Raw genomic sequence first — 26,606 nt, forward strand, 5'->3', positions numbered from 1 at the left:
TAAGAGTGCCAGTGGGGATGGAGAGGAAAGGGGATACAGTTCAGGGGTTGGAATAGTCAGGGCATAGTGCACTTGCTGCCAGGGTGGAGGGAGAGGGGAAGAGAGAGAGGGATGGAATCTTCCCCAGGTAACCAGACTGGGCTGCTCAGTGAACGGTGCACCTTTTTACTGACCTGGAATGGAGGCTGCCAGCTCATGCTCGCTGCCTTATCCGTGGTGCCTGGCACAGAGTAGTGCTTAATTGTTGAATGAATACATTGTTCTGAAGCAGAGGAAGAAGAGCATCTTTGGGTGGGGAAGATGATGAGTTCATTTTTGGCTCTGTTGAGTTTGAGGGGCCTGTGGGACATTCTAATAGACAGATATATGTATCTATGTATCTATATCTATAGAGAGAGTTTTGAGGTTTGGATCCATCAGAGACAGATGGCAATTAAAGCTGTTGTGGATCAGGTAGAGAAAGCAGATAGAGCGAAAAAAGCCCTAGAGAGCATCAGCATTTAAAGTGTGATCAGCAAAAAGGATCTTACCAGGACGACTGAGAGGTAGGAGATCAATGAGAGCAAAGCTGCAGAAACCCAGGGCAGAGCAAAGCTGCTTGAAGGAGGAGACACATGGGAACTTGCAGCAGACATGTCTCATCTAAATCATCCTCTAAATTACAATTGCTTTTTGTTCCTTCCTCAGCAAAAGGGGAAACTTATTCTCATAATAGGGATAGATTTCTATATTGAAGTTTATTCCAGAAAATTAATATGATTTATAAATATTGTCAAATGAAATGTGCATTTCCTTTGCGAATGCCCAAGTGTATCACTGCATGTAAGAATTACTTGGCAGAGGGGCACCTGGGTGGCTTGGTTGGTTAAGCGTCTGACCCTTGATTTTGGCTCAGGTCATGATCTCATGGTTCATGAGTTCAAGTCCCACGTTGCGCTTCTCACTGACTGTGTGGAGCCTGCTTAGGATTCTCTCTCTCTCTCCCCCTTTCTCTCTCTCTCTCTCTCTCTCTCTCTCTCTCTCTCAAAATAAACTCTACAAAAAGAGAATTATTTAGCAGAAATTTAGAAAACTCTTCCAAGAGCTTCTGTCAGAATTTAGAAACCTTTCTGTGGGCTTTCCAGAACCATCCACCATATCGTTGCTAGTTGATATTCACAAGCAACCAATTATCTAAAGTACCTGCTCATATAACCACAACCACAAAAACAACAACAAGACCCACACAATGGCTTCATGCAGAGGCAAGATGATAAACAAAGATAAAAAAAAATGGTCAGGCTCTTTTCAGAGGGATAGATCTTTCTGGAATGCCATTGACTGATAATTGTAAGTGCATAATGGCAGGAAGTATTTTTTGTAATGCCTTCTGCCTGTTAGTTTCCCGTCTCTTAGAATCAAAATACAAAGGACTAATGGAATTTGGGCAAGGGAATAAATCAATGGAGTACTTATAGGTGGATGAAAGGAAGTATACGAAGAAGAACCTTGTGGTAATAGCCCTTCAGAGAAGTGGCACATTGCAGGGCGAATTAGTTGTAAAATCAGAGAGATCTGCACGAGAAGTGAATCGGTAGCACACTCTGGCCTCTGTTACAAACGACAGTAACCACAGAGCCAGTCACAGTTTTCATCCCTGCGTGAAATGCGATGCCAGGCACCTCGTAGGTGCTCCACAACTATTTGTTGAATTTGAATAATAGTACTTGCTTTTATTATACCTTTTTAAAGAGAAAGTTACTAATGATCTAGTAACATCCTTTGCGATGTTGCTACAAGCAAAATAGCTTCTGAGAAACAGTAATGATTGAGAATTGTAAAGTATCCCCAAATATGAAGGAACCTGGCATTGGTGAAGTTTTCTTAGTCCAACTGCAGAAATAATCGCATTTTCTAGACAGAACTTCTCTAGCAATCACTGTATCTGATACAAAGAGAGGCCCTACTGTCAGACCTCTCAACCTACGAGGCACAGATCAAGTCCACTCTTTTTAAAGAGTTCAATTCCGTGTGCATGCGTGGTACCAAATGCAGTAGAAGACCATTAAGAAACGGTAAGAACTGTGTTGCTAAGCACAGTTCAGGACTGCTCTGGAATTCTTTGATTTAAGATTTAAAGGGTGAAATATAGGTAGGGGTACTATTGCTACCATATCATATTAGGCTGCACATAGAATTTTGTTGAAAGGTAATTTCAAATGTTTTGAGAACATATTTTATTCAAAGAGTTTTATGAGAGATGCAATCTGGGAATCTGCGGAGCATATTCTGTTCAAGACATGGTGACAGCCACAGGCTTCAGGCTGTCTCCTGCCTGCAATCTTGTGAGAAGAGAACTGATATGGGTTTGGAAACACACCCATTAAATAAGGAAATAGACCTCTGAATGAAAGGGGAGAGAAAAGTGTCTCAGTCTGGACAGACCCTAAATTTTTCACTCTCTGGGGAGAAGAAAGAAGGCGGCCTCCGGAGGAACTTGTTGGTAGCAGGAGCCACTGCAAAGAAATGAAATGGAGGTATGCTTCTAAAGGCATCACACGGTTTTTTCAAAGAGCCTGGAATTCTTTGAGGCTGCTCTTCTCAGGCCTTTTTTTCCCGAGAATCAGTCTCTTTTATATGTTCCCAACACTGTGGTTTGAAAACATAACTTGCTTAGTTTTCTTTACAGATAATGGCTTTCTGTTTTGAAAAGGTGCCTGTTCACACACTGTGAAAAAGGGAGACATTGGGAGCTTCAATTCAGCAGTTAGTTAATATTCCAGTTGTAACACAAATGTATATCATTTTAAAGAATATGAACACATTTGTAATTCTTATGCAGATAGATTATACTTAAATATATGGATATATATCAGAATGACTTTATAATAGTTATTCTCAAACTATTCTTAGACTAGGTCTTAAACTGTAGCAATTTTCCATGTGCAAAGGATTTTTAAAACATACACTTTTCTGCTATTTAAAAATTTTCTTTTTTTTTAATTTTTTTTAATGTTTATTTATTTTTGACAGAGAGAGAGACAGAGCATGAGCAGGGGAGGGGCAGAGAGAGAGGGAGACACAGAATCTGAAGCAGACTCCAGGCTCCGAGCTGTCAGCACAGAGCCCGACACGGGGCTCGAACTCACGGACCGTGAGATCATGACCTGAGCTGAAGTTGGATGCTTAACCGACCGAGCCACCCAGGCGCCCCCCCCCCCCTTTTTTTTTAAGAAGAGTTGGGTAAGATATCTGGAAACCTGATCCAGGAAAGTCTGGAAGATAATAGAGTTCAGATTACATGTAATTTTGTGAAGTCTGGATAATAACCAAAGAACCTTCTTTTGCCTACTTATTCTTAGGGAAACAACAATAGAGATGTAAATTGAATTGGCAGGCATCTCACCCCAAGAGAATGTAAGAGCCAGAAAAACTACAAGAGAAGATCAGTTACCTTACGTCTAGAGATTAACCCACTCACTTGATCAGCAAATACTTATTGAGCACCTACTATGCCCAGGCAACTGTGGAAGGTTCAAAGGATGCAAGGCCCCTCCTCCATACTTGCACAGCCACAGTGTGAGGTGGACTTAGACACCGCCTACCTCCGCAGAGCAGCCCTTTGTGTCTCACGCAGGAGAAGTTGTCACACTGGCAGTAGGGCCCATAAATGTTTCCGTAGGGAGACAAGTGGCAGATGCACTGCCCACAGTAGCAGTCGCCTCTTCCACTGCAGGAGGGGTGATCCGGGGCCTGCTTGCAGGAGTCTGTGCTCAGCGTGTCCTCCCCACACTCACAGCGAGGACCCATGTGGCCAGGGTTGCAGGCACACACCCCACACTGGAAGGACCCGTTCCCGTTGTGGCATTTGGAGCTGTTCACTTCCACTTCTTTCTGACAATTGCAGTTGCATTCCGGACTGACAAGTATTTCTAGGGTGTCCCCCAGCCCCACGGGCTTTACGATAATGTGCCTGTCTCTTCTCTCGCAGTTTGGTATACTCACGGTCACGTTGAATGAAGCCTGGAAAAGAACGCTCTAATTATCTTCTTGTAGCCTCCCAAAATGCATGGGAGGAAACAGAGCTGCATGGGGATCGGCTCTTCCCAAAGCATTTCTTACGAAATTTTTGAAAATTCCTTTTGAAAGTCTTGAAAGGAAAAAAATTCAGCTTCGGTGCAATAAGGTAACTTCTGACTTACCTGAATATTTTTTTTCAGACAACCTATTGACCCTCTACTTACTGTGTCTCCCACCTTCATGTGAGAGCATTTCTTTTGGTGTGGGAAGAGGGCACCGTTGTTACAGATCGCTGTGAAAGACAGGTTGAGTCCCTCCGTGTCTCCTAACACTTCCAGTTCCACCTCAGACCGGAGTTCCTTTGGTGAGGACACAAAGAGTTAAAGTCACAACCACAAAATACAACCAGAAGAATCCATGAATCATGTTCATTAAGCTCCAATGAATAAAATTAAATTGAGTCTAGAAGAAATTCACCATACCATCAATCAAACAACAAAGCCAGCAAGATACACATGCACTCACGCACACACACACACACACAGGCACGCATACATGCACACACACAAATACATGTCATATTTTATTGAATCTAAGATGGCATCAATTATAAAACACACCATTATTTTATGACAATGACATTATGACAAAATATCTCAAGATCGCTCTGTGCAACATCTAAATCAATTGTATCAGTCTATCATTTCTTTGAAAATTATTGTACACATTCTGAAGGATTTGGCAAATTCTCCAGCCCTCAGTTGTACTGCCTGGCATATAAAAGCCTTTTTTATTTTTTTGCTTGCATCTCAGTAACAAAATATAGTAGCTTCCTTTACTTGTAAGTATCATCATTTCTTAGGTCACAGAAAGCAGCTGGTTGTTGCTTTGCACGGAATACAGAATTATAGTCATTCCTTCCACAATGAATGTTTGCTTCACTGATATCAAATTGATACCCTGCTGCTCTGTTTTGGTACATTTATGCATACACAATAACTTTTCATTTCCGTATCAAATCATAGTGCAAACTTTTTGAAGGTATTTTAAAATGGCAATCACATTCAACACCTGTACTACCTACCAATGGTGAACGTAATGAATTCAGGTGACAACTACATGTACAGTTACAGCCGATTTCATACATTTGCAGTTGACAGCATTTGTAAGACACCATTAATCATAAAACACATCCCGATTTTAGAGATGTTAAAATGTGGGAGAAACTGTTCCTTAAAATCAATATTGGAATTTATCAAGTACCTATCGTACATTATCAGTGTGGAGTCAGGTCTGGGGGATGAGTGTAAAATGGGATTTGTGCTCTCAAGATGATTATCGTTTTGCTGAAAAAAACCAGATGGAACAAGTAAAGCAGTTAATGTCCAAGTCAACTGATGTATCACTAAGTTAAAAAAAATTGCATAACACAGATGTGGGTTTGGGACAGTTCAGAAAACAGAGTGGTCACTGAAGGCTGGAAGTATAGAAGTCCTTAATGGCTATGTTGGATGTAGATGTGTGGAGAGGATGACAGTGGTATTTCAGGTGAGGGGACCAGAAAAGAGAAAGTTCAGGGCCAAGAGTGGTGTGGAACGCAGACAAGTGGGTCTCAGACGAAGCCCCAACTCCTGGGAGACACCAGACAACAAATAGCCTTGAGGTTTGGAGAGATGAGTTAAGACCCATGGGAAACATTCCCTATAGCTTTGAAGCAGGGGCCCATTCTACTGAAAATACAGCTGCAGGGAAGTTCTCTGGAAGGCGTGTGCAGGACAGACTCATGGTCTATCAGACTTACAGACTTACAGACGTGGTAGGAAGACAGGAGTCAAGAAAGCTGGGACGTTGTCGCGTTCACCCCGGCCTGAGGCATGAGGATCAGGAACCGGGAGTGGTTGGTATATATGATGACGTAGATGGAAGAAAGAAAGACTAGATAGGAAGTATATGGGTTATGGCAGAAGGGAGATAAAGGCAAGGTTTTACAGGAGGAAGAATGTCAGGGAAGGAGAAGAAAGAGCTATTTGTTATGAGGAAAGCTAGTGTTATTATGTAGACTTTATTCTTCTTTCTTTTGCAAAATAAAAAGTCTCTAGAGAACAAAACAGAACTTTTAAAAATAAAAAAAAATAAAAATAAGTTGTAAAACATTATGAATTAAGTAATACTTCAGTTCATCTAAGAAGACTTGAGTCCCTATACTCCTGGAATTTTAAAAGCATATTCAGCCTCAGATTTTCCTTAAGTATAATTTTGCCAACTGCACAGTAATATGACCCGCCTTCCTCCAAATTCTAAGTCACTGGCTATAAATTCTCAGTCATTCTTCTTCTTCTTCCCTTTTTTTATATTTGCCCCATACCAACACACCTTCAGTAGATGGACATAAGGCTGACTTTTCAGAATATGGTCTTCATCAGAGATTGAAGTGTCATTTCTCAGTCTTAAAGATTATGTCTTTTCTTTTTAAAAAAATTTTTTTTAAATGTTTATTTTTGAGAGAGGAAGAGAGACACAGAGCATGAGTTGGGGGAGGGGCAGAGAGAGAGGGAGACACAGAATCCGAAGCAGGTTCCAGGCTCTGAGCTGTCAGCACACAGCCTGATGCGGGGCTTGAACTCACAGACCGTGAGATGATCTGAGTCAAAGTTGGACACCCAACCGACTGAGCCACCCAGGCACCCCTTAAAGATTATTTCTATCATGTCTTAAGATTTCAAATTTTGCCAATTTAGCATTAAAATGTACTCTTTTAATCTGTTTCATTTCAAATAGTTATATTATAACTTTATTCACCCAGAAAATATTTATTGAGTATCCAATATGTGCTAGATACTGTTCTAAGTGCTTGGGAGGCAAAAACCACTAAAATAGCTGACCTTTTGTGGTTTACATCCAGAAAGGAAACAGCATAATACATAAAACTATGCAGCATGCTAGAAGGTGATAAATGCTATGAAAAAAAGTTAGGGTGGGATAATGAAGATTAAGAGAGTGTCTGCAATTCTTTAAAAAAGTAGTTACAGTAGGAAGTAAGGTGACATTTCAAGGAAGTGCAGAGTTAAACAGCATGCAGGCATATGTCAAAAGAGTGTTCCAGGAACAGGGTACAGTCGGTGCAAAGGGCCTGAGCAGGAGCATGTCTTAGGACTTGCTTGCTCTGGAAATAGAACAGCAAGGAGGCCAGAGTTGCTGTACTGGAGCAGAGACAGTGGTGTAATAGGAGGTGAAGTCACAGAGGTAAAGGAGTGGAGGAGAACAGATCTGGTAGGGTCCTAGGAGGCAGTTTTAAAGAATTTGGCATTTACTCTATGTAAAATGAGAACATAATTAGGGTTATCTATAGAAGAGTGATATGGCCCGACTTAATATTTTTAAAGGAAAATTCAGGTTGTGTTGTGTTTTGTTTTGTTTTCTTGAAAACAGAATGTAGGAAACCAAAGGTAGAAATGAGAAATAGCATTTAGGAGGCTTTTGCAGTCATTCATGTAAGTGAAGATGGTGGGTCCAACAGGGCAGTGAAGGTAGTGTCTGGGTCAAATTCTAAATAATTTTGAAGATAGAGCCAGCAAGGTTTTCTGATGGATTAAAAGTGCAGGGTAAGAGAAAGAGGGGAGTCAAGGATCATTTCAAGCTTTTTAGCCCTCGCAACATGAAGGATGGAATTACCATCAATTGAGAAGGAGAAAACTGTTGGTGAAGTAGGTTTAGGAGAGTCCAGGTTACCCTCCTGAATTGCCAGCTAATGTATCAACTGACTCGTGGACGTCTCCACTTGGATGTCTCCTAGAGAAGTACAGTGTGGTTGCTGGGTGGCATTGAGGAACCACTTCAAGTACATGATCATGAATTTAAAGTGAGACCAGTTAGCATGATTGTATGTTTTTCCCTTTCCTGTTCAGTTGTGCAGGGTGAATGGACAGTTGGGTTTAACCAGGACCATGATTGGCTAAGCGACCTCAGTGGAGCCGTAAGGGGTAGGGGAGCTGAGGGTATGTCTACAGAGTGATCGTGATGGTGGAATTTAAGCTTGGGGCCCAGGCAAAAGAGGACATCAAGGAGATGAGGAACTACAAAGAGAGGATAGAGTCACTTGAAGTAAAGAGAGAGAGAGAGAGAGAAGGCAAGGTTAATTAGTTGGAGATCCTGATGGGTTGGAAGAAATACAAAGGGAACTCGCCAGGGTGAGCTGAAAAGGTTGGAAGTGGTGAGCAGGGAATGGGTTACATGAAGCTGAGATTATAGAGAGTCTATTGGCAATGACAAGCTTTAATGTATGACAAGAGAGGGGGACTAGATCATTTTAGAAGCAGAGTTCAAGAAACAAAGGGCAGGGTACGGGAAGGAATAGATGTATACTTAGACTGAAATCATCAAGAGTTAAGGCAAGAGTAATGTTAGAGACAGTGGCACAGTGAGTCAGGAGCAAAAGAGGTGAGGGATATGACCTGCAAGTCTTTTCTGTAGATTTGAAATTAGGAGCAGTGGGTGACATGATCTGACCAAAATAAGGGAGATCTTAGCATTGATATAACTGGAATATCACATTGCAGAATTCACCAGGAATATTTTAATGTGAATTTCCCAAAGAAAGGATATAAATATTTATTTGTATATTTTCATCCTATCATTCATTTACTGAGCATCTGTTATGAACCAGGCAAAACAAACCAAACCAAGTCATTTTCCTTCTGGAGCCTAAATGCTACGGGTGCCTGGGTTGGCTCAGTCGGTTGAGCATCCAGCTTCGGCTCAGGTTATGATCTCACAGCTCATGAGTTCGAGTCCCATGTCGGGCTCTGTGCTGACAGCTCAGAGCCTGGAGCCTGCTTTGGATTCAGTGTCTCCTTCTCTCTCTGCCCCTCCCCCATTTACACTCTCTTTCTCTCTCTCAAAAATAAATAGACATTAAAAAAAAATTAAATGCTAGTAGAAGAACTTACCCTTGGGAGCACTGATATTTCAGTAGCTTCTATTAGGTGGTTAAAGAAGGCAGAAAATTAGTGAATGATGGTCAGATGAATACACATCTGGTGTTTAAGGGTTTTCATGTCAATATGGCACTGTAAAATACTGAGCTGCAGTTTGTAGTCACTAGTTATAAACACAAATTGTGTAGCTCTACCCCACTGGAAGTTAGTCAGAAGTGCTTTATCTTTTCTCTCAATTTATTCTCTTTCCTTTCTCTCCTTTTATAGACTAGAAAGACATCCAGTCAATGGATTCTCATATTTTAATGTCTTTGTCAAATACATTTTAAAATAACAGAATAGAAAAATAATTTGAACTAGTGCCAAAATCTATTACATACTTGATTCAGTGAATCATGAAGTTACAGTAACAACTCTGGAGCAAGATTATATAGTGTAAGAATTATAAACACTTGTTTACATTTTTGAAACAGTAAAATGAGATTCACTTCAAATGTTTGATGCCTTGATTCAACTACCCTGTAAATTATGTGAGCAATTTGGGACCACAAAGTGAGACAGAACCCCTGGCAGCACGGAAGGGGCTGGTCAAACAAGAGGGAGAAATGTTTTTGACGTTTATAATTTTCTCATTTGCATAATTCCTTTGAAGATGTTAGTGGCCAACACTTTTGAGAAAATGGAGTGTGTTCTAATGCATGGAGGAGTGCTATGTGATTTTATCAGATTCTACACATTAAAACTTTAATTACTGCATAAGAGAGAGGAAGGTTTTCATAGTATTTTGTTGACAAGCTTTCCTATCTGGAAGAATTTCAAGCCTGAGCTAATGTGGTAGTTAAATTTTGATGTGAGCCAAGAAAACTGAAGTTTCTGAGGATATAAGTTAAAAAAGCAAAAAACAAAAAATACCTCATCTTGTAATTTTGATGGACACATCTGTTGAGCTGACAAAGGGTTCAATCCCACGACCCTGGGATCATGACCTGAGCCAAAATCAAGAGTCAGATGCTCAACTGATTGAGCCACCCAGGTGCCCCATCATTTCTGTCCTAATTTAAATCTTCATTTCCATCTGTGTGTGTGTGTGTGTGTGTGTGTGTGTGTGTGTGCACGTGTGTGTGTATGTTCTTTCTATGTAAGTGGAGGCAAAAAAGGGGAATGATACTTAGGAACCAAAATAAAGAAGATTTGGTAACTGGCCATCTACCAATGATTAATTGAATTATGAAATGGGGACAAAGCAAGAGAACATAGAAACTCCATAGCTATGTATTTTATTTTAAGGGAGGAATTCTTACCTGATGTATTATTTTCCAAAGTCCAGGCAAAAAAATATATATATTTTTGTATATATGTACACATATGTGTACATATATATGTAGAGAGAGAGAGAGAGATCTGTCTATATCTTTCTACATATATATCCATAAAAATGAAAAATTCCTTGGTTCTCAAAAGTAGAGAATCCACAAAGTGGTGTTCCTGATACGCTTTTGTCTTTTTTCTTTTCCTTGAGTAATGAGGTGGTCTCATTAAGCCTGTGGAGTTAGTTCTTCACATAGTTCAGTTACCCATTTTAAACTAATTTTTTTTTCAGGTAGAGAAAAGGGGAGCTTAATTATAGGACTTGTGGAGTCTTTTCAATAGAATTAAAATTTTGCAAGTGACAGTGCTGCTATTGGTTATTATTATAAAAATAATCTTAACTTTATGATCAGGTTATGATTTCTCTACCTTCTGCCTCACTTTTCAGGAAGGATATCTGCAAATAATGTGAACAAAATTTATATTTTGGCTGCACGTTAAGGCAGAGAGATTTTCTTTGGATAAGTACTCTTTCTACTAACAAATCAGAGTGCACTTAACTGCCTAAAACACATCTGAGTTTTTGAATACCAAAACTGAATGAAAAAAATAAAAAAAAAGGAAAGTAAAAAGAGCCAACTGTAAAATATCATACTTCGTAAGCTGAGATGATCAGCTGGAGAATGTTTCCAGAGTCCTTCTGAAGTAGCCCTACTGTAGCTCCAGGAATGAGTTTTGCGTAATTCTGTAAACAAAAAAGAATAAGTCAATCTGTTCACTGTGATCAAGAAACACTACCTGTGGGTTTCAGCCTGCTGGTTGAGATCACTTCTATTTCACTGGCCAGGGGAAACAGGATCCTGGTGATAAATGAGTGTTTCTCCTGAAACTGTAGTCCTGCCTGATGCTGCTTCCTGCATGCAAGTGGGAACTAGACTGCCATTGGGGATATCAAGTGTCTGTGGTTGCCTTCGTCTAGAGCTGTGATTTATGTCACAACTGGAGTCAAGTCTCAAATAATAATAGCACTTATATACCATCTTCCATTTGTGGAACATCCTTTGTCCAAAATATTACGAGCATACTACCAGGAGTTTTCTTCTCTTTTTGTAATGTTATGGAAACTTTCTCTGCCATCAGGTGCTCTCCAAGTCATTCAGCCCAAGGGTCTTAATTGTCAATTGTTTGGTGGAGAAAAGGAGTGAGTTATGTGGATGCTTGCTGTTAACCCCCTTTCCTAGCAGTAACGAGCACTCTTTTAGGGATGTCACCATGGTGCTGGGGTTGACTGGAACTGAGTCCCCACTCATCATGACTGACTCAGTCAGAACCTATCTCTAGACCAGCTGCATTCTGCACTTACATCCTTCTCTGAGATGTCATTCCCACCTGAGGAGAACTCACAACATTAGTTTATTCACACTCTAAATACCAATCATGACCAGGGAAATGAGGCATTGCAAGGAAGGGAATTTTCCGGACTGCTGAAAATTACCCCTCCCTTAAGTTTTATGTTTTAATACTTATTTTCAAGTGAAAAGTTTTCTGAAGTGTATGGTGCACCTATCTGTCTTCCTAATAAAGATTCCCAAGCACACCTGGACTTTTTTCTTGAAGAAACAGCCATACTTATCAATATGAGTTATAGGTCTATAATCAAAGACTTCTAAAATCCACGGATAGATCACACTCATACCAAGTGGACCCCAACTGCTATGCTTTTTGCTTCTTTTATTTGTTTTTAAATAGTTTCTATCTTCTCCTTGTTAAGCTGTAAGGTATCACTCACCTACCAATTTTCTCATTTATTCATTTACTGTTGCATTCAACAACATCTATTAAGCAGGCTTAATATGCTGTGCTACGTCAGGAAGAGACAATCACTCTTTTTGTCAGCTGTGGTCTTCTGAGTTGCTGTGTGTTGTGAAATCAGATGACTGAATTTATTAAAAGTGTATGTAGAAATAGAAAGTAAGTTTTGACTGAAGGATTTAGGGCACCTCCTCTCGTTCAAACATAATGCTATTCTGTCTTATTCCAAAGAAGATTTAAGTAGCTTAAAACATGTACAAAAATAAGTGAAAATTAGTAATGATTATTGATTATAATCGTGATACTATATCAATGGATCAGATCGAGGCGAGCCAAGGGGAGGAACAAATGAAGCAGGGGTGACTTTAGAACACAAACATGTTCTAGGAGGTACTTGCTAGAGGTGGGTACCTGGGTTAAGTTCAGGTTTTCTGCACCTCCAGGATGGAAAAATGGATGCTGCTTTTAATTGGTGGGTTCTGTAATATTCCACTTCTTTCCATGTTCTTGATTGTGTTTAAGTTTGAAGTTGATGGAAATCTGAATTCTTAAAAGTGGCAGTTGTGATTCTGCCTTGACCCTGAGTTTTATTATCGAAGGGGTCATGGACAGTAGACCAGGGAGGAACATTCCTCCTATTACCCAGTGCCCCACATCACTGCCTATTGAAGGTGGGCCCCACTCTGTTTCCCTGAGTCAGGTAGAACTTGTCAAATATGAGAAAGGCACCGGTTCATTGACTTACCTTTTCAAATAAACACATGTCAAAAGGGCTGTGAAGCATGAGACCTGTGGTTAACAGCGAATACCTAAATAGGAACTTGAATTTCACTCAAGTGGAGCTGGAATGTGTGTAAATTTGACTGGTCCCAAAAGAGAAGGCAAAGGAAAACTTTAAAGCTTGACAAAGAAAGGTTTAGATCTTTTCAAAAAAGAATTTCAAGGCTCTTAGCTTTGCATACAACTGCTAGCCTTGAAAAATGTCCTGGTTTCTCCAAGGCCAAGGTATAAAGGGTACTGTCCACAAGCACTAGTTCAAGTGGCCTCTAGATTTTGGGTTAATTCTTGGTTAACACAGCCAAATCCATCTACTTCCCAGAGCATAATTATGATCCTGCATGTGGTATGACGTTTGGCGTTTGGCTATTAGGACAAGTGGTTTAACATTAATTGCATTTGCTGATTGCTACCAGAGCGGGGGTATAAAGGAGTTGGCAGCTAGAGGCAGCACCCTGTGATAACACTGACAATTGTGTAGAGGAAAACTAGTAATTAATTTCTGGATGCTGATTCCTCCCAAAAGCATTGCAAATAATTAACTAAAAACATGGACAATTTGGCTTCCTGATCTAACACTGTAAAAAATTATACTTCAAATCTTGTAGTATTATGATTACTGTAAATATCGTGTGTCAAACGTCTTTCTTTCATTAAAGCCCTAAAGTGCTATTATAAATTGTTCTTATTAAACATGTTTAATGTTAGAAAAAGGATGATTTTGCATGCCTGGATGTGATAAATTATAGCGCTGTGACTGTAAAGGATAACTCTTGGACATAAGAAATGGTGAACTCTAAAAACACGATGTTTCATGAGCTAATTAGAAATGCCAGCTTCTTGGGCTTGAATTTCTTGGGCTTCAATTCCCTGTTATCTGCCCATGGGTTATCCTAATTAATGGACTTTCTCCCTCTCCCACCACCATGCCACCCAGGAGTTCCTGAGGTTGCTTTTCTCATTCATGTTTGCAAAGTTGGCTTTTTCTGATTGCCTTAGTTTTCTTAACTTCCTTCATCAAACCCTATTTATTTGCTCACTGTGCCCCCACAGTGATTTCTTATTTGTCCCACGGTCTGTTTTTGCTCCTTAGAAATCTCCGGCTTGTCAAGGATGGAGGCTAAGAAGTGGACAGGGGGTGATTTAGTGGGCAGGCAACAAAAGATACAGAGGAAAATTCTTAAATTCACACATGTGCACCTGGGCTCCTCTCGGGGAGTGTCTCCAAGGTCAGTGCTTCTCGGTGTCTGGCTGCTAGAACCAGCTGTCACATCCATACCCCTACACACCTGCCACCCCAGCTATCCATGGTCAGACTACTGGTTGGCTCTTTCTTCAAAGACACTCAGACTAAGGACCTTGGCAGATACTTGGCTGCCTTTGGTGCTAGAAGGGACATTACTGATGTGATCTTCATTCTTGCGTTGACTGAACTTCCTGCTGGGTTCACTCATCTCCAGGTTTAGGTTCTGGGACATGGTTTAGTATTAACTGTATCCTAGCTGGACATCTTGATTGGGTTTCTGCCTTGGATGATTACTCTCCTGGACCCTTCTGTCCTACTACTGTGACATTCCTGCTGTGGTCTCAAAGATTCTTCACCACCTGAGACTCATAAGCCACCATTTTATATAGACCACACTACTCATGCCCCTCATCAGAGGTGGGAAGCTAGACTTGCCATATATCTGCTAGCAGCATTTTAATAAAAAATCTGTAAGACCAAATTCTTCTCTCTTTAGGCTCTATGCTTGCTTAACTCTTTCTGTGAAGCCTCATTGATATGGAGGGACTTTATGCTCAGCACTGATCGTTTTCAATATTATATTATTAATCAACATCAGTATTTATGGCCTTAAATGATACTTACTGAATGTTTTTTGTTTGCTAAAATACATTTAGTAAAAGTTTGGCTTATATAGATTGAGAACCTATGATGTTATAGAATGTGTCCACAAATATTTTCTCTAATATCTCACTGTATATACATAGTCATTACCTAGTATATCTTCAATTAGTAGCTTCTATTCATCCATTTTCTCTCTCAGAAAATTTAACGGCAGTATAACACACATGCACAGCATACGAGTAATAACTATACAATTCAATGGGTATTTTAAATGTAAACAAGCAGGTGTAACCACCCCAAGATCAAGAGGTAGAGAGTAATCAGCCCCCTGAATCCTCCCTTGCACTGCTTCTCAGTCATTCCCCTCCCTTAGAAGCCTAACTACTATTCTGACTTTTATTACTGTAGAAGTCAGGGGAGATATCTTCATTGACTTAAGGGTAACAAAAATGTCTTAAGTAGGACACAAAAGCACTATCTATAAAAAGGAAAAGATTGATAAATAGGGCTTAAACTTAGGAATTTCCACTGTGAAAAGATGCCTTTATGAGAGTAAAAGGGAGTCACTGAGTGGGAGAAAATACATGTAATACATGCATCTGATCTGGCACCAGAATATCCAAACAACTCCTACACATCCACAAGGAAAAGACGTTTGGAAAAAAAAATTTAATGTTAGAAAAAGGATGATTTTGCATGCCTGGATGTGGCATGCAAGTGACAGAAGAGTACGGCAAATTGTTCACCATCATTAATCATTAGAGAAATAGAAATTGAAACCAAAAGAGATGCCAGCGTGCGTCTACTAGGAGGGCTACGATTTAAAAACCTGATGATGCTCTCTCAACTACTTGCCGGGGGAGTCTACACTGGTACAACTACTTGGCAGAACTGGCAGTAGCTGCTAATGCTGAACATGAGCTCATCCAATGACCCAGCCATTCCACTCCTGGGTGTAACCACCAACAGAGATGAACCCGCAATGTATGACTGCTCTGAGACAAACAAATGCACAGAGAGGCATTCATTCTTACTGTCAAGAGGGTGCTTCTGGTCATCAAGGTGTCACTTAAATTGGAGAAAGTACAGATAATTCTTGAAAGGTCTCAGATCATTCAGGGATTTGGCCACAAGGGGGAATCAGTTCTTACCCAGATTCTTTCAACCTGGGGACGGACCCAGGGGAGGTGTAGACTGGCAAACTCCCCAGCACTCACAGCATGGTCTGTCTCTTCTGAATCTCCCTCCATCCCCAGGCACCGGTCTCAGGACCAGGTCTTCATGAGCCGCATTCACCAATTCTGGGAGCCACACAATGGGACGGAGAGGTCCTCACATGCCCCCGACTTCCCCGTGCACCTCCTGCCTTTTGACACCTGCATCCTCAGAAACCCAAGGCTCCTAGAACATCTGCTGTGGGGACTCTGGGACAGCCTTGGGAGACTGACAGGAATGGACGAGGAAGGGACCACCTTGCTCTCTAGTGGAAGCAAAAAGAAATGAAGAAAAAGTTGTGGCTGTAATCACTTTCAAATGGAAAGGCTACATCTTGAAAAAATGTAGCAAGTAGCAAAAGCATAGAAGCAAAAAAAAAATTTTTTTTTTTTGTCCTGGGGGACTGTATTGTGCTGTTTATCTGGTCAAAAGAAAACAGCTCTTTGCTGATGATGCCTTGCTTTTGTTGAGCACTGTGCTTCTTCCAAGTTGGGGGGAGTGGGGGCCGGTAAGGGTTTGCTGAAATAAGTCCTTCTTCTGAAGGCAATCAGAAGGCTTTCTTCCCGTGAGGTCTTTCATTCTTGTGGGGTTTTATACTGCTGGTTCTCATGTTCATTATCGGTAAATGCAGGGCTCCCAGTATTATGCAAAAGTTTACCCCCAGGCTTGACTGTGTTACTAGGACACCCAAGATTCCAAAAAGAATATGTAATTGTTTCTGGCACAAGGTAGCCTGAATGTCTGTCTCTGGGTTGCATGATATCTGCTTTGCCTTCAGGCTTTCAATTGTCAGCATTCCACAGGCAGGCAGGCAGCAAAGGGAGTGTGCTAATTAGATCAGGTGCTTGATCTTGAAGTCTGCACCAGCAATGACTAGGTAGTCGCTTCGGAACTTTTGAGCACTACCTGTCTTTCTTCCAGTCTGCCCTGGAATGTAATTATCTTGTCAGCCAAGAAGCTGCAGCACACAGCTGGACGAGTGCTCGGCAGCAGTGACAGAGTGATAAGGGAAGACGAATGGACCCACCGTGCATGACTGTTCTGAGACAAACAAATGCACAGAGAGGCATTGGAGAATGGAGACTTCGAGAACAAAGAGGCTACACTGAGTATTTGTTGCTGAGGATACTTCACATGGTCCCTTAATAAGATTACCCTGCGTTTTGAGAGGGATTGTAGACCTTTGTTGGCAAATGCAAGTCCCAAAGCTTTAGAAAGCTCTTTTAAAATGGGCAGCTGTGTTGGCTTCAGTAGCAGCTTATGTGCTTTGCAGACCAACCGGCAGGTAATAAAACATTGAAAGATGACTAGTAGGAACACGAGGAAGGGGACCAAAAAAGAGAAAGCAGGTGTAGATACAAGGGCTGCTAAAGAGGTATCAGCAGCCCTTGCTGCTAGAAGGGTGGTGGGTGGACCAGTAGCAGCAGCAGCATCTGGAAGCATCTGGAGAAATGCAAACTCTCACTTTAATTTTTTGAGGACCCTCCATTTGGTTTTCCATAGTGGCTGAAGCAATTTACGTTTCCACCAACAGTGCAGGAGGATTCTCTTTGCTCCTCATCCTTGCCAACACTTGTCAGTTCTTATCTGTTTGATGATAGCCATTCTGAAAGGTGTGAGGTGATATCTCATTGTGGTTTTGATTTGCATTTTTCTGATGATTAGTGGTGTTGTGTATCCTTTCCTGTGCCTATTGGTCATCTGCCTATCTTCTCTGGAAAAATGTCTATTCAAGTCCTCTGCCCATTTTTGAAAAAGTGTTTATGTTTATTTTTTGTTTGTTTTGCTATTAAATTCTTTACATATTGTATACTCTTGTATGAATTCTTCATATATTTTGGATATTAACTATCGGATATATCTATTGGATATATCTATTACATATATCCAATGTAACTATTAGATATTAATTATTTGGATGTATCACCTCACACCTTTTAGAATGGCTATCATCAAAAAGACAAGAACTAACAAGTGTTGGTGAGGATATATATATATATATATATATATATATATATATATATGATGGAATATTACTTGGCCATAAAAAAGAAATCTTGCCATTTGCAGCAATGTGGATGGACCTTGAGAGCATTATGCTAAGTGAAATAAGTAAAGCAAAGAAAGACAAATACCATATGATTTGATCAAATCAAAATAAAACAAAACAAGCAAAAATGCCAAGTTCATAGATTCAGAGAACACATTGGTAGTTGCAAGAGAAAAGAAGGGATGGTGGGGAAATGAAATGGGTAAGGGGAGTCAAAAAATACAAACTTCCAGTTATAAAATAAATATTTCATGGGGAAGTAATGCACAGCATGGCAACTATGGTTAATAATACTATATTGCATATTTGGAAGCTGCTAACACAGTAAATCTTGAAAGTTCTCATCACAAGAAAAAAATTTTGAAATTATGTATGGTGATGGATGTTAACTAAATTTATTTTAGTGATCATTTTGCAATGTATACAAATATTGAAATATACAACTGAAACTAATGTAATGTTCTACATCAATTATATCTCAATTAAAAAAAGTTTTTTTTAAAGTGTTTATTTATTTTTGAGACAGAGAGAGACAGATCATGAGCAGGTGAGGGGCAGAGAGAGAGGGAGACACAGAATCCGAGGCAGACTCCAGGCTCTGAGATGTTAGCACAGAGCCAGATGCGGGGCTCGAACTCAGGGACTGTGAGATCATGACCTGAGCCGAAGTCAGACGCTCAACCAACTGAGCCACGCAGGCACCCCAATTATATCTCAATTCTTTTTTAAAAAAAGAAGAAATGCAAAACTTCAGACCCCATCCTAGACCTGAATCAGAGTTGGTATTTGTTTGTTTGTTTGTTTGTTCTTTGAGACAGAGACAGAGATAGAAAGAGAGCACGCACGCAGGGGAGGGGCAGAGAGACAGGGAGAGTAAGAATCCCAAGCAGGCTCCATGCTGTCAGCATGGAGCCTGATGTAGGGCTAGACCTCAAGAACTGTGAGATCATGTCCTGAGCCGAAACCAAGAAATTGGATGCTTAACCAACTGAGCCACCCAGGCGCCCCAGAGTTGGTGTTTTAATAAGCTCCCTGAGTGATTGGAGACACCAGAGGAACTTAAAAACAAAACAAAACACTGATGCCTGGGCCTCAGCCTTAGAGATACTGAATTAATCAGATCAGGGTGTGGCCTGGGTACTGGGTTTTTTAGAAAGCTCCCTGTGCGATTTTAATGAACATCAATGTTTAAGAATGGCAGATATAGAATAGTCTGTCTATACCATTCCTGTTGTCAAGCAGATGCTTCCAGGAAGGGCTATGGTAATTTGGAAAATAAAGTTTTTATTTATTTAGTTAGTTAGTTGGTTTGTTAGTTAGTTGGTTAGTTGTTATGTTTTTAAACCTGTACACCCATAATTTGTAAGGGATCCTCAGTTGGTCATACACCTGTGACATCCATTCTGTACTCAAGAACAAAAGTGGTGTTTTTGAATGCCTGATGCCCATGGAATAATAACATGCTTACTTCCCTAGGCCTTCAAGACTGAAGTATCTAGTGTTAGCCTATGTTATCTACTCCATCCTCTTCTATCCTAGCTCATATCAGTCTGACTAGCCTTTCTTCCGTTTCTCGAACAAATTGAGTGCTGGGTCCTTTGCTGCCTCAGGGCCTTTGCACATGCCTTCTCCTCTTGAAAACTCCTCAACCTTTTGGTTGCTGCTTTATAATCACCTTTTGAAAGGGGTCTTCCCTGAAGATCCTATAGAAGTAAAGTCTCACACTCTCCTCTTTCATTTTTCTCCATTGCTACACACTACTCTTTTCCATTTTTTAGTAATATTTTCAAAATTTTAGTCCCAAATATTGCACTGGAACATACTAATACTAACAAAATTATATATTACTTATTTGTAATTCAAATTGGATGCCCTGTATTTTTATGTGCTAAATCTGGCAATCTTATAGAAAAAGTATGTGAATTTCTGAATAAATAAATAAAGTGTGCCCAAACTGTTCAGGCTCAATAAAATGTTCTACTTCGAGAATTTTCTGTTTATTTATTGAAGATTCAATACCATAAAGGCAACAAAATATTAAACTATGTTATAATTAATAGTAACCCCTTTGTAGCATATTTTTGGCTCTTTCAGGTAATTAAGCATAATATTAAAATGCATAACCCTCCCAAACTTCTCTGTGTCCAGGGACTGTCAGTTTAACTTGTCCATTGTGCCTTGATGTCCTATGTAATCTGTAAAAGGCTATGGTGGAGAATGCTTGGTTGTGGCTAAACACCTGTGTGGTGATCCGTGTCAAAGGGAGCTTCCTTTAAGCATTGCTAGAATTTGGGCCAGCTGCACAGACATGGACAGAGTGGCCAACTGTAAGCATAGGAAAGGTTTCAGGGGATAAATGTGTAGCTGAGTTTAGTGAGAGTCCCTGAATAATGTGAGGCTCTGAGAAAGCATAGAATAGAGCAACTGCATAGCTTTAAGCACTTTGTGGTATGGAGAGGCACCTTTGAAGAAACTGAATTTGTTCACAGATATTGGAGTCCTCACCAAAAGGGCACTTTCAAGGGATAAGAAAAGGGATACTGGAAATGATTTGTTGGTCCTTGTTAAGGCCATCACATGAATGCATAAAAAAGTAACTAAGTATCATTTGAATATGTAAACAACGTAACCTTGTAGTTAATGTAAAAATATAGTAATTGTGGATGTTCTGGGGCTGCTGGTGGGAGGGGAGCAGATTTGTTTTTATTTTAAAGCAGACACCCTCTATGTATGGCAACCACAGATTTGGAATGTTTTAGAAGACCTTGATTTCATCTAATGTGATTCTTGTCAATAAAAGTGATTGTTTGACGTATAACCAAAAGCAATTTAATTTTCATGCCTTTAGAAGGCTACAAATGTACAAACTCATTCAAAAAATCTGAACCTACTTAATATGTACCGTATGATGCCAATTATGTTAAAATATGTAAAGGAATGCAAAAAAAGAGAAGACTTATTTTAAAATGTCAAGAATGGTTAGCTGTGTCTGAATGGTGAGTTTATGAGTGATCTTTATTTTCTGCTTTGTGCTTTTCTGGATGCACCTCCCCCACCTCTTTGGGGGCAAATAACATGTATTAATTTTGTCGTCAGAAAAAGAGTAATTTAAAGTACGTGGTAGGTTTTGTTTGTTTGGTTGGTTGGTTGGTTTTGGCCATACTCCCACACTGTTGGTAGGAGAGTAGCTGATACGGCCACTTTGGAAAGCTTGGACACACCCGGGAGAGTTGAAGATGCCTTTTCTTGTGACCCTGAGACTCCAATTCTAGACACGCATCCTCCATAGAGAACACATGTACAAGCATGAGCATGGGTGTGACATTTGCCATGCTTTACCAACTGGGCGTGATCCATGCTCCCAGCTACAGAATGAACACACCACAGGTTGTACACTCGATGGATTGTCCATGGCAGTGGAACAGAGTACAGTAGAGTTATATGCATCTCTGTAGACAAGCCTCAAAAACGTAACATTCATTGAGCACCACAATATGAATGTACTTAATGTCACAGAACTGCGTATTTAAACATGGTTAGAATGGCAAATTTAGCTTAGGTGTGTTTTACCCTCACAACCCATCCCCAAACATAACATGGAGTCAAAAAGAAAATTGTCAAAGTAATATGTACAGCATGAAGTTAAACTTGTAAGCCAAGATTATGTAATTGTTTATGGATCCATATATATTTTAATGGTACAAAAAATAAACATGAGAATGATAAACACTAAGTTCAGGACATTGGTTACTTCTATGGAGGAAAAGAGGGGAGTGGCATCAGAGTTGCACAGGTATACAGCAGGCAACTGTATCTAGAATGTCTTACGTCTTTAAAAAATCTGAAGCAAATATGGCGGCAAAATGTTAAGATTTGAGAAGGCTGGGCAGTCGATGCGTGGGTGTCATTATATGACTCTACTTTTCTGTGTACTTGAACTGTATCATCATAAAAACCTACAGTCTTTGTTAGACCAGGTGTCCCCTTTGTCTCTTAGGTTGGAACTGCAGATGGTGATTCCCATAGACAGTAGCTGCTGTTGAAAGGATGTGTTGACCAATGGCATGATGCTCCCTGACTGTGTGGCCTGTTTTTACCACTCAGAATCCAACGGTCTTTTTTTCAAGTCCACCCATTTGTAAATTGCTCTATTTGTCTAAATTAACAGCAACAGTAAAGGGCCCTAGATGAAGTGTGCACTGATTTTAAAGGACTCTGCCATTTTTAAGAATTCCACCTATTCATCTGTTCATCTGTCAGGCGGCTCGGCTCCACCCTTAGGCTCTCTGCTTTTACAGCTCAGTGACTTTCAAAGTTGGTGACTTTGTTTAAAAGGCGGCTTCTTTGGTGGTCTAGTAGTTAGGGACTGGCATGCCCTTTCACTATAGCAGCCCAGGTTACAGTGTTACTTAACTCAGTGATTGACGCTATAGACTCAAAGTGCCTTGGTTCAAATCCCAGCCTACACAGGCAACTTGCTTTATATTGAGTTCTTTTATTATTTACTTTAATTTATTTGGTCCAATTTTTATTTTTTATTCTATTTGGGTTTATTTGGGGTCCATAAAATGGAGATTAAATGATAAAATGAGTTAAAATATTTAACCCCAAGCTGCCACCTAATACACCCTCAGCAAACCTTCCCTATGATTCTCATAGTCATAGTTACAGAACATCTTGGCTCTCAGTTTTCCACCACTATAAAGTGAAGGTCTTAGCTCAACACTATCATACTGTTAGTATCAAAGCTAGTTTTATGATGGCCAATTAGTTTACTGCCCATTCTAACAAAGATGGTGAGTAGGAAAAAGTGAAAACATTGACAGACATGCAAACTCTGACCCCTCATCAAAACTGTGCCTTGGATAGGGGCACTTGTACCCCAATGTTTATAGCAGCACTTTCAACAATAGCCAAATTGTGGAAAGAGCCTAAATGTCCATCAACTGATGAATGGATAAAGAAATTGTGGTTTATATACACAACGGAGTACTACGTGGCAATGAGAAAGAACGAAATATGGCCCTTTGTAGCAACGTGGATGGAACTGGAGAGTGTGATGCTAAGTGAAATAAGCCATACAGAGAAAGACAGATACCATATGTTTTCATTCTTATGTGGATCCCGAGAAACTTAACAGAAACCCATGGGGGAGGGGAAGGAAAAAAAAAAAAGAGGTTAGAGTGGGAGAGAGCCAAAGCATAAGAGACTCTTAAAAACTGAGAACAAACTGAGGGTTGATGCAGGGGTGGGAGGGGGGGAGTGGGTGATGGGTATTGAAGAGGGCATCTTTTGGGATGAGCACTGGGTGTTGTATGGAAAACAATTTGACAATAAATTTCATATATTAAAAAAAAAAACAAAACCAAACCTCTGCCTTGGGGTGCCTTTCCAGAACATAACCTCTAAAATGCCTTCATCCTGTTCTTTAGGCAAATTATTGGTCTACAAGTCTACTAATGCTCTGTGAGACTTCTTAAGGTAGGCACTGTGTCTTATCCTTCTCTGTACTCACAAATGAAGGGAGGTTCTAATGAAATGCTTGATGAATGAATGAATGAATGAATGAATGCATGCATGCATTCAATAGCATCTTGGTTCTATTGATATGCTAGATATCCTGGGTGTTGTGTAAATCTTGAAATATTTAGGCCTTGTATTGAAATTCCATTTTGTATTCGTTCATGGGCTGGCCTAATAGAGCATCTCGTTAAAACCCTACTTTAAGTCTGAATCTTCTCTTTTCTCTCTCTTTTTTTTTTTTTTTACCTTTGTGTTTATTTACTGGATTATGAGTCTTTGAGTTCTTTAGAAGAAAAGTACTATGTGTAAACTAAGGGTAACTACTGATGACTTTTCATGGTTATAATTTATTAATTAGTCTGGAAAATGCTTCTAACAACTTTGTGCTGATAATCTGAGGACATGAGTTTTATTTCCAAATCTTCCCTCTCTAAGAGCTATTTTTATTAATGAGGAAAGTATAGGCTGGCTCTCCTCAGTCTTATTCCCAGATATCATCAATTGAAGAGAAATAAAAATCCTTTTCCATTACACTTGAATTAAGAGCAATTTGTTAACTGTATGGGGATTTCTCATAATTCAGAGGTTCTCTTTTTATTCCTAGATGATTTTATATTCACTAAAAGCATAAATTTGGAATACTTCATTACAAGATGGGGTTGATAGGATAAAGAACAATTTTTTTCATACATGCTTAAAAATTAGCTATATTATGGCTAGCTGAACTTTGTGCATAGATCATTGGAATTCATGGTGATTTCCCTTCTTCAGGCTCAGAGTCATTGACTACTAAGGCTGGAGGTCATCCAGTTCAGTCCTTTTATTTTGTCAAAACTGAGGCCAGAGAAAAAGGGATTTTCATCAGAGCAAAATCGTTTTGATCTTTTCCAATAGTGAACATTATAAAACAAAACAATAATAGAACAGGATATCACAGAGCAAAAGGGCTCAATTTTTGTTTTATCTCCCTCTTTAATTCTCTGCCTCCTTTCAACTCTCTTGCTGCAGTGAAAAGTTCAAAAGATAAGCAAAAAAGGAAAGAAGGGGTGATATAAAAACTGGGTTATTGATCTTAAAAAATTGAAACTTGCATACGATAGGTTATATTCACAAGCCACACAAGCTCTTAGCATGTTGTGGCTATACTTTATGCTGGTTCTTAGATAACAATGACCAGCAAATAGGGGTAACTGCTCAGGGGTTTTCCTTTTGTGGCTTAGCGAGAAGGCTCTTGAACTTATCCAACGGGTTGGTCCCAGGAGTGATGGCAGTGTTCCTTTCCCCTGGTGCCATCTGGGTCCAAGGGCAAAGAGATGGCTGCAAATGACTGTAGCTCTGGGTCAGGCAGACCCCCACCTGCTCTTATACATGGGCTCCCTCAACTTCCACAGGTATTTGTCACACAAAATTCCAAATTACTATTTAGAAACTTTGACCCAAATTGACTAAAGATGAAAATCTATTGTGTATCGAGAAATAGCCTAAACAGAAAGATGAGCAAAACCCCCCATTCTCCTCAAAGAGGTGATAATTGAGGGCTTTTCACTTCCAGAGGGAAGGGCCCTTTGGTGGTATTAAAACCTGCATGGGTGGGGCTCCTGCGTGGCTCAGTCCCTTAAGCAGCAGACTTCGGCTCATGTCATATCTCACAGTTCCTGGGTTCCAGCCCTGTTTCATGCTCTGTGCGAACGGCTCAGAGACTGGAGCCTGCTTCAGATTCTTTGTCTCCCTCTCTCTCTGCCTCTCTCCTGCTTGGACTCTGTCTCTCTCAAAAAACAAACAAACAAGCAAACAAACAAAACCCTGCATGGGTGTCCTGTCCCTATACTTTAGATATATCACTCTGTCCTATTAACAATAGGGACATCAGTCAGCAGTCATAAATGTTAGCAACTAAACTGGACATGTCTATTACTAATATGTCTTGTTTGCTTTCTAATGTTTCAACATTTCATTGTAAATACTAGGTTATATAATAATTATCATTATCAACTTAACAAAACTCATCTTTTCCAGCCAGATGTGAACATTTTGAAAGATTAGAATATCTTAAAGTCTTGTAAATAATTCCAGGTGATTAATAACATGATTTGACAATGTAGTTAAGAATGCTAATTTAATTGCTTTTTATATCAATATCTCACTAGGAAGGAAAGACTAGTCAAATTAGACAATTGGGCTTTAGTAGCCTGATGCTATCTTAATGTAAATTAAGAGTAAACATTTGAAAACAATAGAGGAGCTAAAAAATTTTTTTTAAGCTTGGGTAATTGAATCCTGATTCAAAATGGTATTTACCACTAGAATGTAATATGCTACCTACTACTCAGTCTATTATCTATCATTATCTTTTGAACCCTATAATTGGACAAACAGGCAACTATTCATAATAATAAGTTTGTTCAAAATCATCCTTTTGCTGGAGTCTGGGGTGCACTCTGCAGTCATATTGAACTGAAGGCAAAACTGCTTACTTTATCCTTTCCATTGTTTGTTCTTTGTTACCACAAAGCACAGCAACACTGCACATCTGGACAGTCCGGAGCATCTTCCCAAAATTACAAAACAAAAACCTATAATTTTTTTCCTGCATTCCATGAATGGGTAACATAAATCATATTTGCTACAAGATGGGCCACCATTGAATCGGAGCCATCCTGTGCCCAGAGTGTATGCACATAGCTATGCTTAACACAGAACTGGGGCAAGCAAATTGCCTTTTGGAATTTCCATTAGATCTAACCACGTATTTATACTATCACTGGTTTTATTTTTCAGTGATTCTTTAGTAGTTATATCCCTTCTATCACAGCTATCCAAACATCAGGTTGTGCAGGGCTCCACCTCATATTGGGCTCCTTCTAAGAGATTTAAATGGAAAGGCAACACAAGCCATTATTGGTTTATTTTCAGTTTTCATTATCAATAAAACAAGAGATCAGCATTTTCATGCTGTGTGAAGCCTTCAGGGAAGTGCAATGTCGCTGTCATTATTTTTAGGCCAGACTGCCGCCTGCCCCGACTAATGCAGATGGAATGATGAATACATCAAAATAGAGATAAAATGATGAAAGAAAGCATCAGAGTCGGAGAGTGGGCTTCTGCCCTGGTCTGCTGCATGGCTCCCTGACAATGTCCC

The 26,606-nt window shown here is 39.9% G+C and overlaps 1 protein-coding gene across 1 annotated transcript in view; it reads right to left on the reverse strand.

The window, feature by feature from the left end:
• The window catches only part of ITGB6 (integrin subunit beta 6), a 75,275-nt gene that overhangs the window by 25,343 nt on the left and 23,326 nt on the right, over window positions 1–26,606 (reverse strand). The window contains exons 9-11 of the mRNA XM_007078462.3: window positions 10,897–10,986; window positions 4,224–4,358; window positions 3,585–4,002 (exon numbers count right to left, since the gene is read on the reverse strand). Coding sequence (XP_007078524.2) covers window positions 3,585–4,002; window positions 4,224–4,358; window positions 10,897–10,986 — 643 coding nt within the window. The remainder of the gene's footprint in view (window positions 1–3,584; window positions 4,003–4,223; window positions 4,359–10,896; window positions 10,987–26,606) is intronic.

The sequence above is a fragment of the Panthera tigris genome, chromosome C1 (assembly GCF_018350195.1).
Source record: "Panthera tigris isolate Pti1 chromosome C1, P.tigris_Pti1_mat1.1, whole genome shotgun sequence".
NCBI classification, from domain to species: domain Eukaryota; kingdom Metazoa; phylum Chordata; class Mammalia; order Carnivora; family Felidae; genus Panthera; species Panthera tigris.